General features: G+C 34.8%; 1 protein-coding gene across 1 annotated transcript in view; it reads right to left on the reverse strand.

Moving 5' to 3' along the window:
- AP-2alpha (adaptor protein complex 2, subunit alpha) overlaps nucleotides 1-27,464 on the reverse strand; it is a 107,037-nt gene that overhangs the window by 47,202 nt on the left and 32,371 nt on the right. Inside the window, exons 3-6 of the mRNA XM_089087908.1 lie at nucleotides 20,103-20,296; nucleotides 19,412-19,643; nucleotides 3,373-3,632; nucleotides 738-906 (exon numbers count right to left, since the gene is read on the reverse strand). Coding sequence (XP_088944034.1) covers nucleotides 738-906; nucleotides 3,373-3,632; nucleotides 19,412-19,643; nucleotides 20,103-20,296 — 855 coding nt within the window. The remainder of the gene's footprint in view (nucleotides 1-737; nucleotides 907-3,372; nucleotides 3,633-19,411; nucleotides 19,644-20,102; nucleotides 20,297-27,464) is intronic.

Consider the following 27,464-nt stretch of genomic DNA (forward strand, 5'->3'; position numbering starts at 1 on the left):
CCTAAACAATGATGTGGCATTTGATTCTAGAAGCATATGCTCAATAGATCCCTACCCCATTTAACCAAGATCTGATGGACGTGGAAGGCAATATAGCTCTTCAATCAATATAGGACACTATGACTTTGTGAATGGATGTCTAGCACTTCCATCATAGAATTCAGATCGAGCAAGGAAATCTGAAACAAAAGCAGCTAACTGTCAACCAGGCTTAACTATACTCTATCAACCTGCCTAGAACTTGGAACTTTTAAAGAGAACATTTAGCCCCCCACCCCCTTAAAAAAAGAAAGAAAGATTGAATACAAATCCCTAGAAAAGCACCAATGTAAGCCTAGCTCTTACTACCCGAAAAGTTTGTTTGGAATTCAAAATCTCCTACCGGCAAATAAACTTACGAAAAGAATTTACGAAGACCCCTCTTCCTCCTCCCAAAGGAAGGTCAAATCGGTAAAGGACAAAGAACATCGCCAAGGCCGTTAAACCCCCTAACCCCCCCCCCCCCACGCCAAAAAAAAATGTGCGCTGACTCGTGAAAACGTAACAAAAATGGATATAAAAAAAATTTATATGCGTTTTTTGAGGTTATTTTTGTGTAGCCCCCCCCCCCTCTGGAAAGTTTTTTTGAGTAAAAACCCCTCCGAAAAAAATCAAGGGTACGGCCTTGAACATCGCTTGTTTTTTCTTTTTTTTTGCACTGAAGAGAAAATTATAGATAAATAAATGTATAGAAATACCTTCAGTGCGTTGATAACAGTTTCCTGGTGCTTTTTCACAGCTTCATGCGAAAATTCGCTAGCAGCCAGAGTGCACATAGATTCCAACGCCAAATAGCGGAGGTTTGTTTCTCTGTGTGACAAAAATTGACCAAGCTGATTGCATGCACGCACCAAAAGACTTGCATCGCTGAAAAGAAGCCACAAAATTAATAGGACACCAAACAAGGTTTCTGTGCCCCTTTCCAAAAAGAAAACTGTTATATTCAAGAAATTTGTAAACATTGGTTTTGACTCAATGTTTAATAATCATAAAATACGGTACACTCAAGTTTAAAAAGAAAACGAATTTTGACATACTAGGAAATAGCATAAAAGAATAATAAAAACACGCATACGCTATAAAAAAGAAAATTAAAAGGAACTCGCATATGAAAAACTATAGCTGCTACTTTTGAAAACAAATCCGGTATGACAATCAAACACAGGCACAACACGGCTATAAGAGTTAAAGTTTAATTATGAGTTTTACCCCTTTTTATATTTTCATTTCGTTTTAAGTATTTTCGAAAAAGATGTGCTTTTTTTTTTTTTTTTTTTTTTTTTTTTTTTTTTTTTTTTTTTTGGCAACCCCTCAGCACATGCTGAATCATAAGCACCAAATTCAAGAATTAAAGCTTAGTTCATAAACATTCGATAAACATGAAGATTCGGCTGTTGGGCATTAGCACTTTGAAAACCTCAAAATAAGGACTTGGTCCACCCCAATATTAAACCATTAAAAAAGAGGAACATAAAATCAATAGAGAAGATTTTGTGCAAAAAAGAATTGACAACATAACCCTCCAGCTGTCAAAATATAATACAGAAAGAGGATGTCACATTAATAAGATCAGATGAAGTTAACTCCTTCCAGCTATATCTTCTGCTCACCTTCCCTTCACAGAAATAGAGATCCTCTTTGCCAAAATCCCTAATAAAGTTTCTGAGTTCGCAGTGTACAATGTACTACTATGGTTGAAAAGTAGCCGTGCTTCTTATCCGAAAGCATTACAAGTAAAACTTTTAATAGAATATGCCATCTTTCTGGCGAAGCCCCTTCCATCAACTATCAACCAGTCATTCTAGGAGCCCAAATACCCAAGTGCTTGGAAAAAATCTTTTGTACATGTTATACCTAAGGAGAAAAACCCAGATCTCTATTACACCTAACACAACGAAAGCGACTGAAACTTTTGTTTACCAAGAGATCCTTGTCCAAATTCAGCCAGCCTTTGACCCTTTTCAGTATGGTTACCTGAAAGGGTGTACCATCACGCATTACTTAGTCCACCTCTACCACCTGATACTGAGTGGTTAGACAGAAGAAGCACCTCGTTGGCTTAATTCTAGTCGACTACCACAAAACTTTTGACACAATGAAAACTACGCAACATTAAATAACCTAAAAATAAGGGGTGCCCGAAAGTGTATTCGGCTGTTGGTCACTGATTTTCCACGAAGTCACTATCAGTCCATATACTCTCTCGTCCCGAGTAACATCGATTCCGAGTAAGCTAAGCTGATGGACGGTAAATCACAAGGTACAAAGCTAGCATCCCTTTTGTTCTTGGCAGTAATTAAATACATTCTCCTAGAATTTATTACATTCAGAATTTATTACAGTAATTAAATACTTTCTCCTAGAAGATAGACTAAAATACGTGGATAACCTCTTCCCACTTCTGGAAAAAAAAAATTGTAGAAAAATCAGAAGTATATCCTCAATTCAGTAATGAAGCCAGCCAAACCTTTCTTCCACAATCCTGCAGCAATGACCTTCCGCTCAACGAAAAGAAAGTAAAAAAGATGAGTTTCTATCCCCTGAAGTGTCCTGAACCGTGGAGCCCAACCGCCTCTGTTTCTTTAATCTTGGGCATCACTTTTAGTGCTGACTGCACATTTAACGCAAATTATGCGCAAAAAAATAACATGCAGTGTGCTCTCTTAGTAGTTTATGATAGTTGCGTATCTCCCTATCTCAGTTGAAAACTGTTTACATCATGTATATACGACCAATTCTTGAAGATCTGGAAGCAATTCAAAAACGAACAATCAGGGTTATAATGAACCAGAAGTATACCACTTTCGAGGGTGCTCTTTGTACCCTACAAGATCGCCGTTTCCAATTAATGCAAAAGTTTGGGGGGTCCATCGTTTCCTGACTTTATAGCACTGACTTTTCCTTCCACCTGCAGCAGTCAATACCAACAATCGTCGCAAAGATCTACTAGTGCAACCCAAATGCAGGACAAACCGTCATTTGAATTCTACTATTGTCACTGTTTTTAATCAGTAATGTTACCAATGTATTTCTTTATTTTACTTGAAAAAAGCAATGCCATTTAGTTTAGCTTCGGGTGTGACCATGATAGTTGTTTTTAATGATAAATGGTTGTGATTCAAATGTTGAGCTTATTAAATAGTCAACTTCATATCAATGGCCAAATAATAATAATATTACAAACAATAAATATTACAAAATTACTGGTGTTGTCCATCTTTCTCGCCCAGACAACATGTTTAAAATGCCACCTGTATTTTAAAAACGACCCAAAAAACTTAAAAAGGACCCAACACATGAGTAAATGTAGTCTTAAACTACATTAACACTTGCCTGTCCATATGAATGATCAAAGAAATAGCTTCAAAAAGAACAGCATTTTTAGCATTGCTATGTTGAACTTTTTTAGACTTCGGTGGTTCTTGGGCTTTGTTCAGGATTGTTTCTAAGCATTCAGTTAGGCGACCGCGGATGCCTGGATCATCAGGGGGTGGGTAGTTCTGTAGAAGCCTTAGGAGTTTTACACTTAGCCATGGAGCAGGAACAAAATAGTAAGTATAATCTTGGAGGTCAGTGTAGCTTGATGTTACAATCTGGAAATAAAATATTCAACCTTCTTAAAAAGACAACTGGAACTGTTCCAACAGAGAAAGTTTTCACAATTAGTAAAAAAGACAATTAAAGCTAGATTAAAACCGCAAAATTTTAAGTTTCGAGACTTACTTATCTTTCCACAAGTGGTTGGAAAATTAGGTAATTTAAAATTTCGAAAATAAATAAGAAAGAAAATCCTTCCTTGGAATACACTGGCAGATTAGATCTACTGTGATATATTAGCAAAATGATTAGAGCATTTAAGCACGTCCTACTGCGCAGATCACAGGAACTAGAGCTATCAAGGAATGATATCGCTTTAATAAAAGATTAAAGGAATACAGGATTATATCTAGATGAATAATAATGTAATAAATAAAACCAAGAGCAAATACACAATGAATTAAGGAATTGAATATATAACATTTCCACTGCTAGGAGCAGACATAAAAAAAAAAATTAGGGACATATCCAGTTGCCTTTTCACAAGCTAAACTTTGCATAAATTAGAGAAAAATAAATAAAAAAAATAAAAGAAGCGAATCTTAGCATCATCAACTGTTTCCAGCAAAAGAAGAAATTAACTTAACTAGTGTATAAGGTTTAACAACCCTTGTACTTTTGCGAATTATGGGCATTTTCCCCTGGATCTAAAGTTTCCAAAAGGGATAATTCAACAAGTGTTTCAGATATTCATACACAAAAAAAAAGTTAAAAAAAACTGTGTGACCCGGAAGGTTTTTCTGTTAATCCTTCATTTATTGTTATTTGTGCTAGAACATAGGGGATCTTATTGGTGGCAATACACGAAAATGTAAAGGGAAGAGAAGCATGTTAAAAAAAAAAAAAATTTGTATCAAAGGTCGTCATGATATTTAAGGCATACTGGGATTTCTAACTAGTATTTATTAACTAGTGATGGGAAGATAAACCGGGAATCATGATAACCGTTGTTTTTCGAAGAATGAAAACCAAATCAGAAATCGAGTAATTTTCGGGATTTTTAAAAAGATTCCACTGTGTAGTTCAGCCAACATTAAAAAAACAGCTAACCACATTTTTCTACTTAATAAAGCCATGACTTAACTCTCTCAGACTGGATAATCAAATATTTATGCAATGATTTTCATGCAGCCGTTCAGCTTAATTAGCTGCCTTTTTACAAAACAGGCCAATTGAATAAGGGAATGATAACAATACTTCTTTTCTTCAATTTTTTCTCATTTTAACAATGCCATTTAAGAATAATCAATTCAGTCGTAAGTTTGACATTTAGTGTTCAGAAAATTGATAGTGTAAATTGAATTTTTCTTTACGAAAGGTTCGTCTTTTTTTTTTCTTAATCAAGGAATTTCTTAATTAAAAAAAACTTTATTCAGCTTTGCTGTAATATCTTTTTTGCGGAATCGACGGTTTCTGATCCATCTTCAGGATACTTCGGAATTATTTTGATATAAATAAGAATATTCATAACTACTAACAGACAAGTTCACACAATTTCACCTTGAATTTCTTTAATCAGCCTAATATTGTTGATTCTCATCTTCGTGATTTAATTGAAATCAGATGTGCGTAGGGGAGCGGCTGGGATGAGGTAAGTAAAAGACCTCGGATGTTTAACAATTCTCTTTTTCTTTCATATATTAATAAAAAATGTTATGCCCCCCCCCCCCCAAAAAAAAAGTCCTGTATATATGTTTGGCAGTAGCCTAAGCCTAGTCAGGTTGAAGGGCCTACTAAGGGATTTTTTTCATTGAATAGACCAAATAGATTTTACAGTACTGATGCACTAAGTAAGATCACTTTATTTAAAATATGTTTGGACTTTAAATATGAAAGCATGATGTATGAAAAATAAATAGAAGAAAAGGTTCCTCTCTCAGCGCTGTGATTTGAAATGGCAAGTTTTATTTTCAGTTTCTTGTCTGAGAAGACTCCTATCTGAATAAAAAGGTTCAACTTATCGAGCCAAACGAATTCCACTATGTTTCTCTCTGGTTGTACCAGTTTTAGGGAAAAAGCTAAAATAAGACTCGGTTTTATAACAAAAAAAATGCGAGTGCCTCATTATCAAATATAATCGGTTCCTTCACATTATGATAATGTGATAATGGTTCCTTCAGTTACAAATACTAAGTAGTTCAGACTATATATTTTACCTTCATTGGGACCCATACGAACTTGCGCGCTGAAAGGTATTGCAGAAAAATCCGATTCGATATGCTAAGTTAGTTACTAATCATGGTTATTATACCAGAAAAGCACTGGCAAGGTTGTGGGTTGCTTTCAGCGACTGTTTGGTTCTATTTATGCTAGGTCTTACTGTACTGCTTTAATAAAATGGTGTTAACAAAGTTTATGATATTGTAATTTACTACTAAATCCACCACTTTGGCTCAGAAGCAGAGGGATTATGTGGTAAAGCTTTCTAATTTAGTTAATTATTAATTTAGTAAAAATATATAAGACGTAAATATGAAGTTTTAAAATACCACTTTATATTAAGATAAGGAACATTTCCTCCTAAATTCTGTTTAACGGGAAATTGAGAAATTACCACTTCCTAGCGATTACGTGGGAAGGTGTGGTTGATAAAAATGTATAAAAGATACATTTTATCGGAATGAAAAATCTTATACTAACTTAATGCCGGACTGACCTCTGGTCCGTTGTTTTAGAAATACTTTGGAACTTTGTCTTATCAGTGTAAGTGTCTAAATATCTATTTATATATTATTGTTTTTTTTTAGACTGTTGGTCTACTTGGGACAGCCAGTCCCAGTAGACAGAATATATCCGATTATATTATATGGTAAATGAATAAAAGTATTGTATTTTAGACAACCTATCTACAATCTATTTTTAGCCTCTCGAACATACCCAGTCGGTACGCCTCAATAGTTCAGTCATAGCCTAAGGCACGCTACCAAAGTTTAATTACCTAAGGGCCAGAGTTTATATCTCCCCTAAAAAGGGAGAAAAAAGGCATCTATGACTACAACCCCCAAATACCATAAGGATAACGCTTCACAACAACTGGTGGTCGCTGGAAAAACTGGGTCGAAAAGGCTATATAAAAATAGTAAATTGAAATAAAACGGCTTTACCAGAGGAAAAAATGACTTCCCTATCAACGGTACTTGATATTGCAAAAATTGTACCAGAATACATAGGAATTTCAGATGTAGATGAGTTTATCCGAAAAATTAAAATTTTCGTCGAACTAACTGAGTCATTTGAAGATAAGGTCAAAGAGCAATACGTTGCAGCCAGATTAAAGGGAAGCGCCCTTAAACATTTTGAGGCAATTAAGGAAAAAGAGCCCAAGGACATCAGTACTCTAATTGAATCTTTTAAAACAAGATTCATTGAGACAAGCATCTCCAAGAGTCTAAGAACAGAGGTAGTCACATTCGATACCTCAACTAGTATCAGGGAACATGCACACAAAATTTGTAGATCCGTGTGTTTACAGTTAGAAAAAGGCGAAATTGACGAGTCAATACAAAAAGTACAACTACATACTTTTGCTCAAGGGTTACCAAAAAGTTATTAAGACTAATATTATCGCAGAAACCTGAAAATTTAGAGCAGGCTATAATACTAGTCCAAACAGAGGTAAAAATTGACGAGGCTATGAAAAAGTTTGATCAAATGTAAATAAATATCACAGGAGCCCAAGATAGAATAAAATATGAAAGGGGACAAAAAAGGATGAACTTTGAGGAGCCGAATCGTCAACAAAAAAGCAATGAGAAAGGTCAATCCTTTCGACCAGGAACTGACCTCTCTCCGTTTGACGACCAATTCCTTGGTATTAGATCCTTAATGACTTGGAATACCAAGTATTATGGACACCCACCTCCTCCTCCTGAGGAAAATTATAGAGCAAATGGTGGCAGGTCAAGAATATATAGAAATAGATATAGACCCCACGAATAAGGGCAAATTACCAAGCAATATAGGAAAAGATTCAATTGCTATAATTGTGGCAAACCAAATCACTATGCAGAAGAATGCTGGCATAAAATACCCATAGAAGGCCAGACGTACAAGACAAGACACCAATTCAAAACGCAGGGGGACAGAAATTCAGAAAGGCAGAGAACAAATAATACTTGGCAAATATCTAATATTATTCCTGAATGTAGACCTAGAAGGCCAACGGTTAACAATACCCAGGGTCAAAGTAGCAGTGATGAATAAAACTGGAACAATCCCAGAAATTTTTAGCAAAACAGTGGGCATTTAAACGGAGAAACCAGCCTGTAAGGCTCGACAGAGCTGTTTCCTTACAAAGACCCCTATATAGTTTAGAATGTTGTGATACAAATGCAAATAATAATAATCTACCGATTCTGCGTTGTTTTAAAATTGAGTGTTTTCAAAATATACCATGTTTACTAGATACAGGCGCATTTAAATCATTAATTCGAGAGGAAGTCTTTAATAGATTTTCTCCTAGTGTCAAAAATCGAGTAAGCAGATGCCAAAATACCCTAACATCAGTGACAGGGCACAAGCTGACAATTTTGGGAGAATGTCCACTAAAATTTAGTGCAGGGGATAAAGATATAACAGTAACAGTAATAATATGTCAGCAGCTACAATTTCCTTGTATCCTAGGAGTAGATGCCATCAGAAAATATGGGATTGTATGGGAACCCATATCCAATACAATCACAATAAACCAGGCAAATGAAAGTAATAGGCAAATTTGCGTAGCAACAAATAAAGAAAGTGAAGATTCGAATTATAACCTAAAAATAAGCGGAAGTCACAATAGAAGGGGGAACGACAGCTCAAGTTCTAGCTACATTAAATGAAAAAGAAGGAAAGGATAAAACAATCGATGCCGTGATAGGGGGGTACACCATAAAAGAATACCCAATGATTTTCGTGGAAAATCAAGTTATAAAAATTGAAAATGGTATAACACACTTGAAACTATCAAATCTAAGTAATGATAAAATAAAACTGAACCAGGTAGAACTTGGATCAGTAGAAAAGATTTCAAATTCAGAAATAAAATCTCTAAACAGTCCAGAATTAAGCGTAAACTTCACTTCTAGCCACGAACATTTATCCTCATTAAAACCGCAACCACAAGAAGAGTATGGAATGGCGAAAACGGATTTTTTGCAACAATTTGATTTAAAACATTTACCGGAAAATGTAAAGACTAGGGTGGAAAATATTCTTTGGGATTTTAAATGGACTTCTGCAAGACACAAAGCAGATTAGGGATTAACTCACTTAATCACGCACAAGATATCAACAGAGGGCCCTCCAATCAAAAAGTCACCGTATAAAACACCTTATCATTTAAAGCCATGGCTAGATAGCCAAATAAAAGAAATGGAAGATCAGAGTATAATTGAAGAAATCATTAGTGATTGGTGCTTTCCATTAGTGATAGTCAGGAAAAAAGATAACACCTGGAGATGGTCTATAAACTTTAGATCATTAAACACCATCACGGTTAAAGACATTATGAAGCTACCAAGAATTGATTCGATTTTAGATGCCTTAGGGGGTTCAAAATATTACACTAGTTTTGATTTAATAGCAGGATATTGGCAAATCGCTTTAGATGCAGAAACTACGCATAAGGCTACAGTAATCTTAGACGATGGGAGAACTTTCACGTTTGAACGTATGCCATTTGGCTTATCATTTAGTCCAAATTGTTTTAGTCGCCTAATGAATTTGGTGTTAAAAGATAACGAACCAGGAAAAAAAAGATACCTTGGCTTATTTAGATGATGTAATTCTGTTTAATGAAAACTTGGAAGACCACATGGTCGGACTTAGAAAAATACTGCAAAAGTTTGAAAAAGCAGGCATAAAATTCAAACGAGAAAAGTTAAAAATGGTGGTACCAAATTTAGGTACCAAAATATTTTTTGAACACCTGATAAACCAACGTACTATTTCACCAAATCAAGAAAAATTTACCGTCATAGAAAATTTACAGCCTCCTAAAGATAAAAAAAGCTGCATATCAGTTTGTGGGCTATTAAGCTATTTCAGACGATATATTAAAAATTATGCCACAACAGCACAACCTTTGACGAGCCTTTTAAAGAAATCAGGTAAATTCGAATGTTCAGAGGACGCAAAACAAGCGCTAAATGAAATAAAAAGGCAATTATTACTGGCACCAATACTAAAACTGCCAGATTTGTCACAAGACTTCTGTTTGCAAACAGATGCTTCGGGGTACGGTATAGGGGCCATATTATTAAACAATAATTCTGAAGGAGTAGAATCAATAGTTAAATACGCTAGTAGGTCACTGACGGAAGCAGAAAAAAATACTCGACAGTTGAAAGGGAGTGTATATCAGTTTTAGTATTTACAGAATATTTTCGACATTTTTTACTTGGGAAAAAATTTATTTTAAGAGTAGACCAAAAATCATTAGTTTGGCTACATACGATGCAAAATACTTCAGCCCGGCTAAAACGGTTGATACTGCGTCTGCAAGCATACTCATATTTTCCAATATATATAAAGGGCCGTACAAATATTTTACACACTATTTATCACGACATCCGGATAAGAAAGAAAATGTGATAGCAAGTATCCAGAACGAACTGGAAGGGGTAGAAATACTGTCTAATGAAAATATTTCAAAGCATCAAAATAAAGACGATTTTGTTTAGCAATGAAATCTTTTTTATCAAAAGGAGCGGAACTGCCAGAGCATTTTAAACATTTTTTAAAGGACCTGGATAATTTTGATCTGGAGGAAAGTAAAAGTCTTCTTGTAAGATACCATAGACCATCGCAAGAATATAGAAAAAATAACTTAAAAATTGTTCCGAGGATTCCAAAATCTCTGGAAGGAGAAGTTTTGCAGATGGCACATGCAAGGACTGGTTGTCATATGGGAGAAGCGAAAACTCTGGAGAGACTGAAAGGGAATTTTTATTGTCCAAAAATGTACTCAAAAGTAAAAGCTTTTATACAAAGCTGCCAAGAGTGCGCCAAACAGAAGTCGCCACCAAAGACCCCTAGGGCTGAATTAGGTCAATACCCCACAACTTCAGGGGTAGGAGAAATAATGTCAATAGACGTTTGGGGATCCGGGGGAAGTTTACCAGTTTCCAGGAAAACAAACAGGTGTGTACTCACCATAGTAGACCATTTTAATTCATATTTATACGCTTTTCCAATTAAAGATGAAAAGACAAAAACCATTGCGATAAGTTTTGGTCAATCGCCTATTTTTGGAACACGGGGTTTTCCCTAGAGTTTTACTTAGCGACAATTGGCCATGTTTTAGAGCCAAATTATTAGACGAAATTACAGAATATCTGGGGGTTAGACGATGGTTTACCTCGTCTTACCTTGCCGCAGCTAATGGGAAGGTTTTCGTAAGCATAGGGAATTAGCTTACATGCTGGGAATACATGCAAGAGAAGACAATGAAAATTGGGATGAACATTTACCATTTGTAGTCTTTGCAATAAATACGGCTTTTTCACGTACCTTAAAAGAAACGCCATTTTTTTTTGCAACACATAAGAGATCCCAGAATTTGTTTAAATGAAATAGAAACTGACAGAATATATTACAACTTAGGCCAATATAAGCAAGAGATGGTAATGCGAATGAAAAAAAGCTATGGAACATGTTAAAGACAAACTGGAAGATGCGAAAACAGAACAAAAAGACAAATATGACAGAACAAGCAAAAATAAAACGAGTTACTGTTTAGGAGATTTGGTTTATGTTTACAAAACGAATCTGGGAGGAACAAAAAGTTAAAACCGAAATGGGAGGGACCCTATAGGATTATAAAATTTCTACCAAATAACTTAACATATGTTCTAAAGCATCAACATAAGGAAAAGGAAGAAATAGTGCACCACAATAGAATGAAAAAGGGAAATTTTTCAAAACCGTGGAAAACAGAGCCTATACTTTCAGAAGAAGAAATAGGATGCACGATCTCACCAATATATATCAGAAAACCGTATGAATTTTATGACTTTTTTAACGACCACAACAGTTAGGAGAAATGGAAGTAATATTTAGCCCTGACTTGGCTGCAAAATTTCAACAACAATCAAGAAAAAAAAGGAAAAGTTCAATATTCATCGGATACAAGCGATGAAAGCGACAGAGAAGAGCCTCAAACACAACCTACTGGTTTAAGACATAATAAACCAGAGATTAAATCCAAAGAGGAAGAAAAATTGGAAGAAACCAAAGAATTATCTCATTTTCATACACTAGAATCACCTACTGTCGTAGCGCAAAAATGGCTTTTGGAACAAACGCCATCTACCAGACGCGAGCTAACAGAATGTGACACCGAAAATTCTTCGATAGAAACCGATATAGCTAAGTCATGGCCATCGTCGAGAAAACCTTCTTTGAGAGAAAAATTATGGAAATCAGTAAAGAAACCAAAGGGGCAGAAAGAACTTCCTTTGTCAGCCGCATAGATTGCTTAAACACTTATGAAGAAGCCTAAACATCAAGAGAAACAACGATTAAAGATATATGACGAGGCAATAAAACAGCATTCGGACTCAGAGCCTTGTAAACCACATTATAGAAACCACGGAAAAACTTGCCAATATTATACAGAAAACAGCAAAAATTCGGAGTTCAGAACTCGGACCAGGAAACGGAGAAAGGCAGAACAAGCGCAGCCCCCAGCATATTAATATTTTAATAAGACAATAATAACAAAAAAAATATATTTTGGGGGGATAATCAAAAAAACGAAGAAGGTTAGTTTACTGAAATAGGGTCATTGGAAGCTAGCAAATTTGGAGTTGAGCTCAACCACTGCTGGCCTCTCGTTGTTAAATACATGCAATGCTAAAATTATGTGTTAAAATTAAAATGTTAAAATTATTATAATGGGCAAAACAGCAAGAGTTTACATTAAGTGCCGGCTATGTGTACAAGCTAGCTGTAATCTTATTATAATTAGTTATAGTTTAATATAATAATTTTTGGTAAAAAGAAAAAAAATTAAAGACAATAATTAAGAGTTATAAAGGTTTAAGCAAAACTTAGAATAAGCTTAGGAAGCAAAACGAGTGAAAAGCGATATAAAATAAATTATAATCTAAAAACTTACTAGGAGGTAAAAACCAAGGACAAAAATCCAGTAAAAATAAGCCCAAATTCAAACCTCATCGTCAGGAACAAACCACAGTAGTTCAAGATAATAATTTTAACTCTTGCGATGTTTTGGATCTGAGAAAACAAAATGGCACAGAAGATTCCCAGTTTAAACAATTGGTTTTCACCTGTGCCAACTCAAAAACCCAAATCCCAAGCCGTCGAACCCTAACAGAAACTAAACGTATCCACTTTTTATTTGAAAATAGAATATAACCTTTCACAACAAAAAACTCGCAGTAATTAACATAAATGCATTCTTGTAATTCTCCCAGACTCAAGCTTATCAATAAACCGCAGATACGGAGCACCAAATTCAAAGTTATTTAGCCTCGCAACGGAATTATTGCCTCTTTTCTTTGGCAAATAAAATAGTAATTAAAGCTAGAATAAAATTGGCAACCAATATATCGTAAAAATTACATTTTAAGGAAGAAATGAGAACTAGCAAATGCAAGGCAAAACTTAATTAAGTGTTCAAAAAATAAAAAATTAGCTGAAAAACTTCAGTACTTTTCTAACACAAAAACTTTAGAAGAAAAAATTTGAATTATTTCAAAAAAATAACGCTTGCAAAAATTAGACAACCCCCCCCCCCCACCTCATAGAAATATGGAGAAAATGAATTCTATCATAAAGGGAAATCAGCATAAAAAATTTTTAAGGTTATTGAAAAAGAACATGGAATATATAAATATAGGTTTTTTTTTAAAAAAAAGATATATTTTACTGAAAAAGCAGAAAAGACTTGAAAAAAACCCTTAGTTTCCATTGAAATATCGAAAAAAAAGAGAAAAGGGTTCAAGTTAAAAATATAGCCAGACGGAAGTGAAGTAAAATAAATTGGGTGACAAAAGGACACAAGTAGAAGTCAAAATTTAAGGCAAGACAACTTAAAGTTGGGAAGTTAAAGCTAAAACAGTTATGTTCGATTATATGTATTTAAAAAAAAAAAACTACCGTACGTAAAAAAAAAAAGAAATATGGAGATAAAGATATATTCCTTGGAAAAAAACCACCTTTTTACTAAAGGGAAGAGCCTATGAAAAGATTGTAGCTACAAATAAAAAAAGTGTAGATATACATAATATATTATTGTATCTCGTGTACTTAATAAACCTATTAGATTGAACAGAATCACAAGGAAAACTGCTGTTGAGCCTACCAGACGCTTTTTATGGTGATCAAGCACCAAATAGATATTACTGAGGTGAGGGCACAACAAGAAGGTAAAAAGTCAGAAAATTCCATCTCAAGCTTTTTCAAACTGATTCTCACGCTACAAATTTAGCTATTGTTGGATATAGTTTTGAAAAAAAAAAGATATATATTCTTTTAGAAAAGGATAAACCTTGAATATGTGAATTACTACAGTTAAACCTAGTTTTATGCAAAAAAAAAACTTGTCTCAGGTTTTTGACAACCCTTGAGCACACGTAGCGCGTAGCGCATAGACGTAGTATGATTTTTTTTGCGCATCATAGCGCATAGAACTGTAATTATATTTGCAAACTCTTGTCACTAAGAAATGAACAATAAATTACTCCCCGGAAAAAAAGACTTTTACCTAGACGGAAGTGGAAAGAACCACTTATTATAAAGGCTTATTAGCCTGAACTTGGGGATATTTCATAGCTGCTTTAATGATTATGGGATTGATTATATGTTTTTAAATATTGGTATTATAGGAAACATCAAACCCCAGAGGGAAGGATGTAAGAACCCCTGTCTGCACGAAACCATAATCTCTCGCAAAGAAATTAATTAATTTCAAGAAAAAAAAAAAAAACTTTTATCTGCAACTACAGACAACGGTTGGCACTACGAGTCCATAAGTTTGAAAATAAAAGATACGTTATATAGTGAAGTGAATTCTTCGCTATGACAGTAGTAATACTTTTGATTGTAATTAAACTGGCGTTTTGAGCGAGTTGATAATGGAAAAAAAAGAGTTGTAACACATTTTAGTGATTATTTTTGAGAAAGTTACTTTGAAAAAAAATGATTTGTGTATAACTAAATTACTATAGAGTGTTTTAATAAAACTTTTAAAACTTTAACCAAATGTATTTTTGGATAAATGTTGTATCTAAGTTTTGTTACTTAACAATGCTTGTGTAAGTTTATTACACAATGCTTGTGTATATACTATGTTTTTAATTTACTTTAAATTTTAAATAGTGATGTAATGTTATATGTAAATGTTTGACCTCAAGTCTCAAAGTATTAATATTTTTTTTGTAAAATAATCAGTTAAGTATTAAGTTTGAAAAGAATGATCCACCAAGAAACATAACGTTTCGATTGAAGCGAGATATTATTTTTGGAGTAATTAAAAGAGCAAAAAGTAATGAAAAGAATTAAACTTTACAAAATTGATTTTTTCTTTATACTATATGTGTAAAATGTTATGATTTATATGCATATTAATGTGGATATTTATTTTAGATACAGCCTAAGCTAATTTTTTTTGGATGAAAAATTTTCAATAGCATCTTTTTGTATCCATTTCTCAATAATTTCTTTGACGCATTTTTTGAAAGTAACAAATTTCAAAGCCAGTTCAAATATATCCTGATACTATCATCACTTACTCAATCAACTGAAATTTTGGGAACTATAGCAGTAATACAGACCTTACTACAAGTTCGTCAGAAAGTGAGATAAAAACAGAACTTAATTTAGGCCTAGAAAATGTGCTACATAGCCAAATGGCTTATGTTATTGAAAGATGTGAAAAAAATATATGTGAAAATTTTAAATTCAATAATGTTATATGTAATTTACCCAAGGTATTTCTAAAACAAAAAAAAAATAAACGGTATATCATCCACAGCACACAGATAAATTCAATTATTAATGGGAATTAAACTTAAACTCAAAAAATTCATAAGACTGTTCTAATATAAATCTAATTGAAGCAAAACCACTAATACTATGTTTAAGCCGCTTGAGGCCAAGTAAAACAGAAGATACATATGAAGAGGGTAAAAAAAGTGTAATTGTCAGTCCTAGAGACAGAGAAAAAGAGAAACAAGGATGAATTTCAAATTGAAATCCTTCGACAGAAAACAACATGGCCTATATTGGACCAGAATCATGACCCTAAGGAAACCCATTGAGGGTATATGCACATAATGACCCAAAGATGGCAACAAAATAGCTGTAAACGAAATTAAGTTGTTTTAAAAGTAAATTATTGAGAATTGGGACAATTCTTCTTTAAATGGGGAGTATTGTGGTAAAGCTTTCTAATTTAGTTAATTATTAATTTAGTAAAAATATATAAGACGTAAATATGAAGCTTTGAAATACCACTTTTTATTAAGATAAAGAACATATCCTCCTAAATTCTGTTTAACGGGAAATTGAGAAATTACCACTTCCTAGCGATTACGTGGGACGGTGTGGTTGATAAAATATATAAAAGATACATTTTATCGGAAGGAAAAATCTTATACTAACTTTATGCCGGACTGACCTCTGGTCCGTTGTTTTAGAAATACTTTGGAACTTTGTCTTATCAAGTGTAAGTGTCTAAATATCTATTTATATATTATTGTTGTTTTTTTGAGACTGATGGTCTACTTGGGACAGCCAGTCCCAGTAGACAGAATATATCCGATTATATTATATGGTAAATGAATAAAAGTATTGTATTTTAGACAACCTATCTACGATCTAATTTTAGCCTCTCGAACATACCCAGTCGGTACGCCTCATTAGTTCGGTCATAGCCTAAGGCACGCTACCAAAGTTTAATTACCTTAGGGCCAGAGTTTATCTCCCCTATAAAGGGAGAATAAAGGCATCTACGACTACAACCCCCAAATACCATAAGAATAACACTTCACAACAACTTCATCTGCTGGCCCGTCTATTTAGTGCTTAGTTTTGTAGTTCAGTAGTTTATGTTGTATTTGCGTTTTTTTCCTTTTCTCTCTATGTACAACAATTGATTTTGTATACGTTATTGTTATTAATACTGTTCTTGAGGGGAGAGCTGACCTACCCCCTATAGTATCTTAACTTATTCTTGGATTACAATTAACTTGTGCTAGGGATACATTAACTACTGAAGAAATAATAATAAAAATTAAATAATCGACATAGGCAGAAGGCACAGCCTATTTCAGCACAAGAAGCAAGCACTTTAACTGAAGAGAAGAAAAGTGCTTTACAGTGGCTACAGTCATTTTTGTTGTCTTCCTAGCTGTACCAGTGATGAGAACAAACTTTAACTTCTTACTAGGCGATTAGTTTTTGAGTTTTTCGTTATTCCACATATAGTGTCAAACCTGAAATTCAGAAATAATTCAAAATCCAGAAAATTGGAGGTTTCCTTAGTAGTGGCAAAGTGAAATTCCAAAGTAACAAATGATTGATGGTGCCCACATGATTAGGCAAAATGGCAAACTAGTCTTGTAATTTCTATCAGTATAAAAAAAAAAAAAAAAAAAAAAAATCTTGATATCAAGGTATCAAGGTAGAGTTTGGAACAAAACTGAATTTTGGAAAAAATTCCGGCATCGTCCTATAACCAGGATCACCACCTGTAGCAAGAAAATGCTATTTTAGCACTATTTATTATGTGTATCACTGTAGCAGGTGCTCAGGGCTGCTAAAATAGCACGAAAGTGCTATTTTAACAATATTAAAGTCATTTTTTTTACTATAGCACCGAAAATCGCAGTGTAGCACACAAATTTGGGCAACTACAGCACTTTAGGAACTGACTATGGTGGCAACTCTGCTCAACACTACTTCAGACCAATTTCAAAACCCCAAACTACTAAGCTTAAGCATAGTTTCTGCTAAATTTAAACATTCTTGCATTAAAAATTAATTTTTAATAAATAAATCAATTTTTATTCATTCAAAGAAAAATAACATGGACAAGGGTTCGTTTTGCTTCATTTTATTTAAAATAGCGTTGAATTGTCAAACGTCACCTTCTTTTATTTATAGACCTGAATCATGCAATACCTATTGCATTGCATCTATTGTATACACGAAATGTCTTCCATTTTCTATATTTCTTTATTACTTCTTATAATTACTTTCGTTTTAAGCTTACTTGCATATTACGAGCGTACATGAAGTAGCAAATAGTTTTTTTTTTCTATCGTTCAGTTATTAACTATGCTTGGAAACAATTTTCCAATAGCTCGTAGAAACAACTGTTGTCTAATAAAAATAATCCTAACAATTCTCAAAAATATGGTTGATACAGCTTGAAATCAGTTTCGACAAAAGTGGTAAAGAAGGGTGTTTTGCCATTTTTTGACAAAATTAGATTAGCATAAGCCTAGTAGTAGTTAAGCTTAGGTTATTCAGCATAGCCTACTAGGGTAGCTTATCTCTCACGATATTTGTAAGAAAACAAAAAAATAGTTGCTGACTCCAAGAAATAATATTTGTCATGTATTAATGTTTGTTGCGTAGAAATCAATCATCTTTCTTTGCTGTATAATCAGTTTTTGTCTAATTTGCTTCAAATTATCGAACAATTTTTGTCACAACAATCGACTGTTGGGGGAATTTTTTTTAGCAGTTTTATATAAACTAAAAAAGTAGTTTCAAGTTTAAACAAATTTTTTTTTCCGTTTTAGCACTAACAGAATAAATAGATAGCTAAAAAAAACGGAGGTTTAAAAAAAAACTCTAAACAGAAATTGAACTCTAGTAATTTTGGTTAGGACACCATAAAACCAACTAATGCAATTCAAATAAAGGCATTCAAGACAAGCAAAAACAATTTTGATATTGAGATATTTATTTCCTAAGTTCTTTGTGACAGATTAAAAGACGAAATAAAGAGTTCTCGAAAACAACAGGAACTCCTATCGTAAGAGCCAAACAAGATTACGAATTATATCAATCGACAGAATATTTTTTCCATTGACTGAAAACCAAATTGCAAAACTGGGCAAAATTGTTTCCGCATAAACTTTGTTTGAAAGAAAAAACATCTGATCTTCAACATATTAAATGTAGAGTAAACCGACAGTTCTTAAAGACTCAATTACGGTACCACTTCTCAAAAATTATATTGTTTTTTATGGATTATGCTTTTTCTTAAAATTATTCCATACATATGACTTTAGATTAAATCTCAGATATATTCCATGCAAAAAGAAACGGTGTTTAGGCAATACAGCAAGAAGTTAATAATTTATACCCAAACTATGTCTGGTAAACAGTTGAATCTTAAACTGTAGCAAATCAAAAAGGATACGCCTAGGTAGACTGGTACATAAAAACCACTTCAGGAGGCAGACAATTTTGGCAGAAGAACTAAAATTCAACGAAATAGCAAAAACAGACAAATTTTAAGAAAATCATTGGAAACCATAAGAAGAAATAACTACATTAAACTGCCAGATAAAAAGGAATTTACCAGAAATGGATCCCCTTCCTTTAGAACCCAACGTGGACGTACCTCAGTTTGAATTAGTCTTCTAATAGCATACATTGCCCGAAATCATGATAACTGCGCACAAACTGTTTTGATTTTGGATTGCAGAAGAAGTTGATCATGGAATAAACTGAATTGCAAATAGCATAAAATAATTATATAACAATAGGATATTTATCAGTAGAAGAAAATAATTTATTGGTTTCTTACCCTACTCAGGCGAGAAACAGCTAGTCCGACACAAGCCTTATATTCATCTGGATTCTTCTTTACAAGAGCTTCAATAAGGCTCGTACTTGCAGTTACAACGCCTAAATGCTGATCATTCAATAAGTGAACAATCCTTGAAGTCCATTCTCCATTGGGTATTATCTCGGGGGATGTGCGAAGGAGCCTTAGGAGACAAAGAGCTGCTGACTGTTTTACCGAATCAATGGTGTCCCTGAAACACATATAAAAACATACATTATTATGTCAGCTAAACACAGATATTATTTAGAAGAAACTATCTTATGTAAGGCACAAAAATCCAGAAAAAATTATGGGCTCCAATTGATTTAGTTATCCGAAGATTTTCTAAAGAGAAAACTTGAAAATGTGCAGTTTGTGATCCAAATAGTTTAGATTTACATCTATAAAAACGAACATAAGTTATGAATGTATCCCCTTTCTGACCAACTTCAAGGTAAGCAAAAAAAATAATAACTTAGATATCGATACTTCCAAAAACCCTCAAATATTAAGATCTAAATGTCAAATTAATAGCTCTATTAACACATTTCTATGTGTTAAAGACTATCATCTGTTGAGTTTTTAGGTTCCCAACGTTCGTCAATTCAAAAATGTTATTAACAACGGAGCCATAAAGGGATGCCACATTATGAATTCATAACAGACTCACCCAGAGACAAGCAGCTTGGGAATTTCACCTCCAAATGTTTCTGCCATATCTTTGCTACCAATATTAGCAATACACTGAAGAGCCAAATTGACAAATATCGGATTTCTTGATTGAAGATCATTTTTAATTGACTGCATGATCAACTGAATCAATGAACTGTTTGTATTTATAATGACAGATATGAAAAGATACCCCTGTAAAAAAATATGTGTCAAGATAAGAGAACTTTCTACCGAAGGCTAGACTAATCCAAAAAATGATATAAATATAATGTAAGACACCATGTATAGTTTAAATTTAGCATAAAATACATAGTCTAATGCAGTTTTCAGGCAACATCAACAGCTTATCTTCTACTAGCATACAATTACGGATGCCGAGCAAGGCGGAGCAGCGTCTAGTTCCCGTCAAAAGTAAAGTCACAGGCATACAATGCGTTTAGCTTTTGAAAGGGCTTCATGACAGGATACAAAAAGACGCACTAACTGAATGACACACCAAAAGCACAAGGAACTAGTTTTTACTCTGCACCAAATTTGGTTGAGCTCCAACGACTTCTTCCGAAGTTAAGGCCACCTTTCCTTTTTCCTTGCTGAGGTCACATTTGTCGCAAACTTCAGAATGGCGCCAAATAATATGTTATTTCTCACTAAGTCAGCTTTTACCAAAACGCTTGGATCGACCTGACAAGCATTTCTGGTTGTTTTTCTTTCGACTTGCATTTAACGAACCGATTTCCCACCCTCATAGAGATCAGACTGGGGGTTCGATATTTAAACGGCATATTTAGGACATCAGCCCTTACTTCCCACCGATCATGTTCTCCCAACAGGGGGCACTTTGAACAGGACAATATAGCCTCTATATATTCAGTTTTTCTCAGCCACTTCGTATACAAGGGGTGGTCGCACAATTTTAGGAGGAGGCTTACTCGATTGGGAATTGAAAGTTCTAGTTTCTTTTTCAAGAGTCAAAATTGATCGGATTAAAGTAAGACTAAAAAAAAAATACAAGTTTTTTCCAACTGAAAGCAAGGAGCAAGAAAGCACTAAAATCTTGAAGCACTAATGTTTGAGCAGTCTTTTTTAAGGAATTGTGACAAAAAGTCAAAGTTAGGCGAAAAGGGAGAGGTTTGAAAAAGGGACAGCCCACCTCTCATAAAGAATAATTTTTTTCGTTTTATGTTTTAATGTTGCTCTTTACTTTCCGCCGAAAAGAACTTGTTTTTTTCTGACGAGGTAATTCTTAAAATTTCGGTTCCTTTCATTTGATGAGGATATATAGTTTATTAAGTCGAACTGTACCAGTATACTTTGGTTTCTTTGCAATCGCTTGTAGAAAGATCTTCCTTGCACCATCAGAGGCAACGCTGTAGCGTAGCCAATAGTAAAGGCCATACGGCTCCAATGTTTTATTATTATTTTTTTTTTCCAGAGGCACTTCATACGGAAAGGGTCATCGTAGAAACTTCAAAGGGGGTCATTCAATTGCAAATCGAGAGTTCTAGTGCCCTTTTTAATAGTCGAAAATGATTGGAGGGCAACTAGCCCCCCCCCCATGACCATCAGTCCCTCACACCCATCCACTCCCAATTTGTAGATAGCTATTTTATTCAACGTAGTTGATTTGTGGAGTGAAAAAATATTCTTAAAGAGAACACGCCCCCACAACCCTTAGGGCAAGCGTTTTAAGTTATACCATGGGGACGTATAAGGTTTTTAAAGAAGGCGTTGTCGTAGAAACTTCAAAACAGGCTCAATTGATTGGAAATTAAAGGGCTAGTGCCCCTTTTAATAGTCAAAAGTGATTGGATTGTAACTAGCCCCCCCCCCCAAGCCCATCATTTCCCCAAACACATTCAATCATAGCCATTTTGTTCAGCGTAGTTGATTTCCAGATAGAAAATACGTTTTTGAGGAGGACACTCCCCCAGAACCTTCAGGGCAAGGGTTTTGAGATATGCCCTGGGGGCATATAAGGTTTTTATAGAAGGTGTTGTCGTAGAAACTTCAAAAAGGCTCATTCGATTGGAAATTCATAGGGTAATTTCCAGATATAAAATATATTTTTGAGGATGATACTCCCCAACAACCCTCAGGGCAAGGGATTTAAGTTATGCCCTGGGGGCAAATAAGGTTTTGATAGAAGTTTTTGTCATAGAAACTTCAAAACAGGCTCATTTGATTGGAAATTAAAAAGCTAGTGCCCTTTTTAATAGTCAAAAGTGATTGGAGTGTAACTAGCCCCCTCCCCCCCCACGCCCATCATTCCCCCTAACACATCCAATCAAAATTTTGAGATAGCCATTTTGTTCAGCGTAGTTGCTTTCCTGATAGAAAATATATTTTTGAGGAGGATACTCCCCCACAACCCTCAGGGCAAGGGTTTTAAGTTATGCCCTGGGGGCATATAAGGTTTTTATAGAAGGCGTTGTCGTAGAAACTTCAAAAAAGGCTCATTCGATTGGAAATTAAAGAGCTAGTGCCCTTTTGAATAGTCAAAAGTGATTGGAGTGTAACTAACCTCCCCCCCCTCACGCCCATCCTTTCCCCAAACACATCCAATCAAAATTTTGAGATAGAGATTTTGGTCAGCGTAGTTGATATCCAGATAGTAAATATTTTTTAAAGGAGGTCACTCCCCCATAACCCTTAGGGCAGGCGTTTTAAGTTATGCCCCGGGGGAATATAAGGTTCTTATAGAAGGCGTTGTCGTAGAAACTTCAAAACAGGCTCATTCGATTGGAAATTAAAGGGCTAGTGCCCTTTTTAATAGTCAAAAGTGATTGGAGGGCACCTATTCCCCCCCACCGTCCCTCATTCCCTCCAACCCTTCCAATCAAAATTTGATGATAGCCATTTTGTTCTGCTTAGTTGATTTGTGGATAGAAAAAATATTCTAAAAGACAACGCTCCCCCGGAACCCTTAGGGCAAAGGTTTTAAGGTATGCCCTGGGGGCATATAAGGTTTTTATAGAAGGCGTTGTCGTAGAAACTTCAAAACAGGCTCAATCGATTGGAAATTAAAGGGCTAGTGCCCCTTTTAATAGTCAAAAGTGATTGGATTGTAACTAGCCCCCCCCCCCCCCCACGCCCATCATTTCCCCAAACACATCCAATCAAAATTTTGAGATATCCATTTTGTTCAGCGTAGTTGATTTTCTAGATAGAAAATACGTTTTTGAGGAGGACACTCCCCCAGAACCTTCAGGGCAAGGGTTTTGAGATATGCCCTGGGGGCATATAAGGTTTTTATAGAAGGTGTTGTCGTAGAAACTTCAAAAAGGCTCATTCGGTCGGAAATTCAAAGGGTAATTTCCAGATAGAAAATATATTTTTGAGGATGATACTCCCCAACAACCCTCAGGGCAAGGGTTTTAAGTTATGCCCTGGGGGCATATAAGGTTTTTATAGAAGTCGTTGTCGTAGAAACTTCAAAACAGGCTCATTCGATTGGAAATTAAAAAGCTAGTGCCCTTTTTAATAGTCAAAAGTGATTGGAGTGTAACTAGCCCCCTCCCCCCCCACGCCCATCATTCCCCCAAACACATCCAATCAAAATTTTCAGATAGCCATTTTGTTCAGCGTAGTTGCTTTCCTGATAGAAAATATATTTTTGAGGAGAATACTCCCCCACAACCCTCCGGGCAAGGGTTTTAAGTTATGCCCTGGGGGCATATAAGGTTTTTATAGAAGGTGTTGTCGTAGAAACCTCAAAAGAGGATAATTCGATTGGAAATTAAAGGGCTAGTGCCCTTTTTAATAGTCGATAGTGATTGGAGTGTAACTAGCCCCCTTCCCCCCCACCCCCGTCAGGTCCCCAAACACCTCAAAACAACATTTTAAGAGAGACATTTTGTTCAGCGTAGTTGATTTACTGATAGAAAATACATTTTTGAGGAGGACACTCCCCCACAACCCTCAAGGTAAGGGTTTTATGTTATGCCCTTGGGGCATATAAGGTTTTTATAGATGGCGTTGTCGTAAAAACTTCAAAACAGGCTCATTCGTTTGTAAATTAAAGGGCTAGTGACCTTTTTAATAGTCGAAAATGATTGGAGTGCAACTAGCCCCCCCCCCACGCCCATCATTCCCCCAAACACATCCAATCAAAATTTTGATAGCCATTTTGTTCATCGTAGTCGATTTCCAAATAGAAAATATTTTTTTAGGATGCCACTCCCCCACGACCCTCAGGGCAAGGGTTTTAAGTTATGCACTGGGGACATATAAGGTGTTTATAGAATGCGTTGTTGTAAAAACTTAAAATAATGCTTATTCGATTGGAAATTAAAGGGCTAGTGCCCTTTTTAATAGTCAAAAGTGATTGGAGTGTAACTAGCCCCCCTCCCCCCCCCTCACGCCGATCATTTCCCCATACACATCCACTCAAAATTTTGAGATAGCCATTTTGTTCAGCGTAGTTGATTTCCAAACAGGAAATATGTTTTTGAGAAAAACACTTCCCCACCACCCCCAGGGCAAGGGTTTTAAATTAAGCCCTAAGGGCATATACGGTTTTTACAGAAGGCGCTGTCGTAGAAACTTCAAAAAAGGCTCATTCGATTGGAAATTAAAGGGCTAGTGCCCTTTTTAATAGTCAAGTGATTATAGTGTAACTAGCCCCCCTCCCCCCCCCCCCACGCCGATCATTTCCCCTAAAACATCCAATCAAAATTTTGAGATAGCCATTTTGTTCAGCGTAGTTGATTTCCAAATAGAAAATATATTTTTGAGGAGGACACTCCCCCACAACCCTCAGGGCAAGGGTTTTAAATTATGCCCTAGGGGCATATAAGGTTTTTATAGAAGGAGTTGTGGTAGAAACTTCAAAACAGGCTCATTCAAGTACCCTCAAGGGCTAGTACCCTTTTTGATAGTCGAAAGTAATTATAGGGCAACTAGCCCCCACCCCACGTCCATCATTTTCCCAAACACATCCAATCAAAATTTTGAGATAGCCATTTTGTTCAGCGTAGTTGATTTCCAGATAGAAAATATATTTTTGAGGAGGACACTCCCCCACAACCTTCAGGGCAAGGGTTTTAAGATTTGCCCTGGGGGCATATAAGGTTTGTATAGAAGGCGTTGTCGCAGAAACTTAAAAAAAGGCTCATTAGAATGTAAATTCAAAGGACTAGCTCCCTTTTTAAAGGTTAAAAGTAATTTGAGGGCAACTAACCCCCTCTCACGCCCCCCTTTTCCCTAAGCTCATCCAATCAGAATTTTAAGACAACCATTTTATTAAACGCAGTTTTAAATTCTGGAAATTAGGTCTTTAAGGATGACAACTCACCCACAACCCTCAGGGCAAGAGTTGTAATTTAAGGATTCTCTGAATCCTTCCCATTATTTCTTATGGAAGGGATGCTCGTATTAACTTTGGAGAGGTCTCATTTGACTGAAAATTGAAAGTTCTTGTTCACTTTTTAAGAGTCAAAAGAGATTTGAGGGTGACTAGCCCCCCCCCCTCCTCCACGCCCTAAATGCATCAGATAAAAATTTTGAGATAGACATTTTGTTAAAATGGTTCAAAGTTCGGACAACAAAAAACTCCGGTGTCGACACAGCCCACCAGGGCCCGGGGGTAGGCGTTGTAAGTTATGCCCTGGGGAATAACTTATTAAAGGGGGTTTATAACTTATTAAAGGGGTTTTATAACTTATGGGAAGGGGTTTTGTATGGGAAGAACACATAGTACATCTATTATAATTATCCAATTATAAGGTTAAAATACATACTCTGAGATAGATGTAAAATTTCTTGGGCACACAAAATCCTATTAAGGTCAATTCCAAACAGCCGTGATCCCTTTGTGTCTGCAAGTGAAATGGTCTAAACCCCCTTATTGGAGCTATTTTTTCAATCCATTCATTGTTGTCAATCGCTGTCCACAAGTTATGCAAGATGTCTATTGTTCATACATAAGGTTTTATCAAAGAGGTAGTCATACAGACTTTGAAAAAAACCTCATTTGATTTAAACTGAAAGTTCTAGATCCGTTTTTAAAGTCAAGAATCATCGGACAGTAAGCACCCCCCCCCCATGCCATAAAAACTTGAAAATTTTTGCAATCAAAAACGAACAAAAATTAATTAAAAAAAACTTTCTGAAAAATAAGTTTTTAAAAGAAAATTAAAGGACATTTTAAAATTAAGCTAAGGATATAAAAAAACATTTTAAAATTCAAAATAAAAACGACAAGAAATTACTACTAAAGAATAAGTGAAACCCAAAACGAATATAAATGAGCTAAACAATCATAGCAAAAAACCTGCAACGAACTAATACATAAATGAATAGATAGATATTAAGCCTAGTAATGTTTAGATTAAATATGAAAATCAAGATTCAACTGAAAACAAATATACTGCTATTAAAGCATAAATGAAAATTTAAACGAACAGAAATTAAATAATAATCAATGCAAACAAACATACAATATTTATCAATGTAAGTAAATAAATACATCTTAAAACCAGTGAAACTTAAATTGAATATGCAAATAAATTTTAAATCGAATAAAAATAGCTACAAACATGAATTTGGGTATCGCGTCACTGCAGAAGCCTAAAACCTACTGCGTCTTTGGCGCTTTACTGAAAACGAAATATATTACAATTGTTTTCTTTTGTACTTAATATTGAAAATAAATATTAAAATTACAGTAAAATTTTGAACTGATGAGCTTTTAGCAATTAATATCATTATGCATCAAACATTCAGTTCTTTTCAAGATTAGTCAAGACAAATATAGTTTCACTACAAACAAAATTTTGATACTGCCCCCTTCTTTAACTGTAAAAACCTAAAGCCTTCTGCGTCATTTGTGCTTCACTGAAAACGAATTACTCGTATATTATATATTTATTATTTTCCAGTTCTTACAGCATTGAAAATGAAAATAAAATTACAGTGAAAAAAAAAATCTTGAAGTGATGGATCTTTCAACAATTAATATCATCATATATCTAATATTCAATTTGATTTTGTTTATACTTTCCAAGACTGTTCAAGACTCATATAGTTTTGCCATTTTTTTTAACTCTGCCATTTTTTCTAACTTATCGTGTTGGTTTGTTATTAAAACATTCTATGGCTTCTAGGCATTTCTATTTGAGCGGAAAACTTAACCTCAAACTTTGTGGAACATGCATTTTCTTGCATGAAACACCAAAATATAATAAATGTCAAGTTTCGGAGTGTTCCACCACTCGCAAGCAAGTGCCATTGGTATTTTTGAATCCGCATGGTCAATTTAGGGGGTGGAGGGTAGGCTAATTCTCGTAGCAGCCACATTCCGTCGTGGTATGATTCACACTTTCAACACCTGGCGTCCGGACTATCATATAATCTACCAAGC

The sequence above is a fragment of the Artemia sp. Qi Xiang Cuo genome, chromosome 4 (assembly GCF_049724085.1).
Source record: "Artemia sp. Qi Xiang Cuo chromosome 4, ASM4972408v1, whole genome shotgun sequence".
Lineage (NCBI taxonomy): Eukaryota > Metazoa > Arthropoda > Branchiopoda > Anostraca > Artemiidae > Artemia > Artemia sp. Qi Xiang Cuo.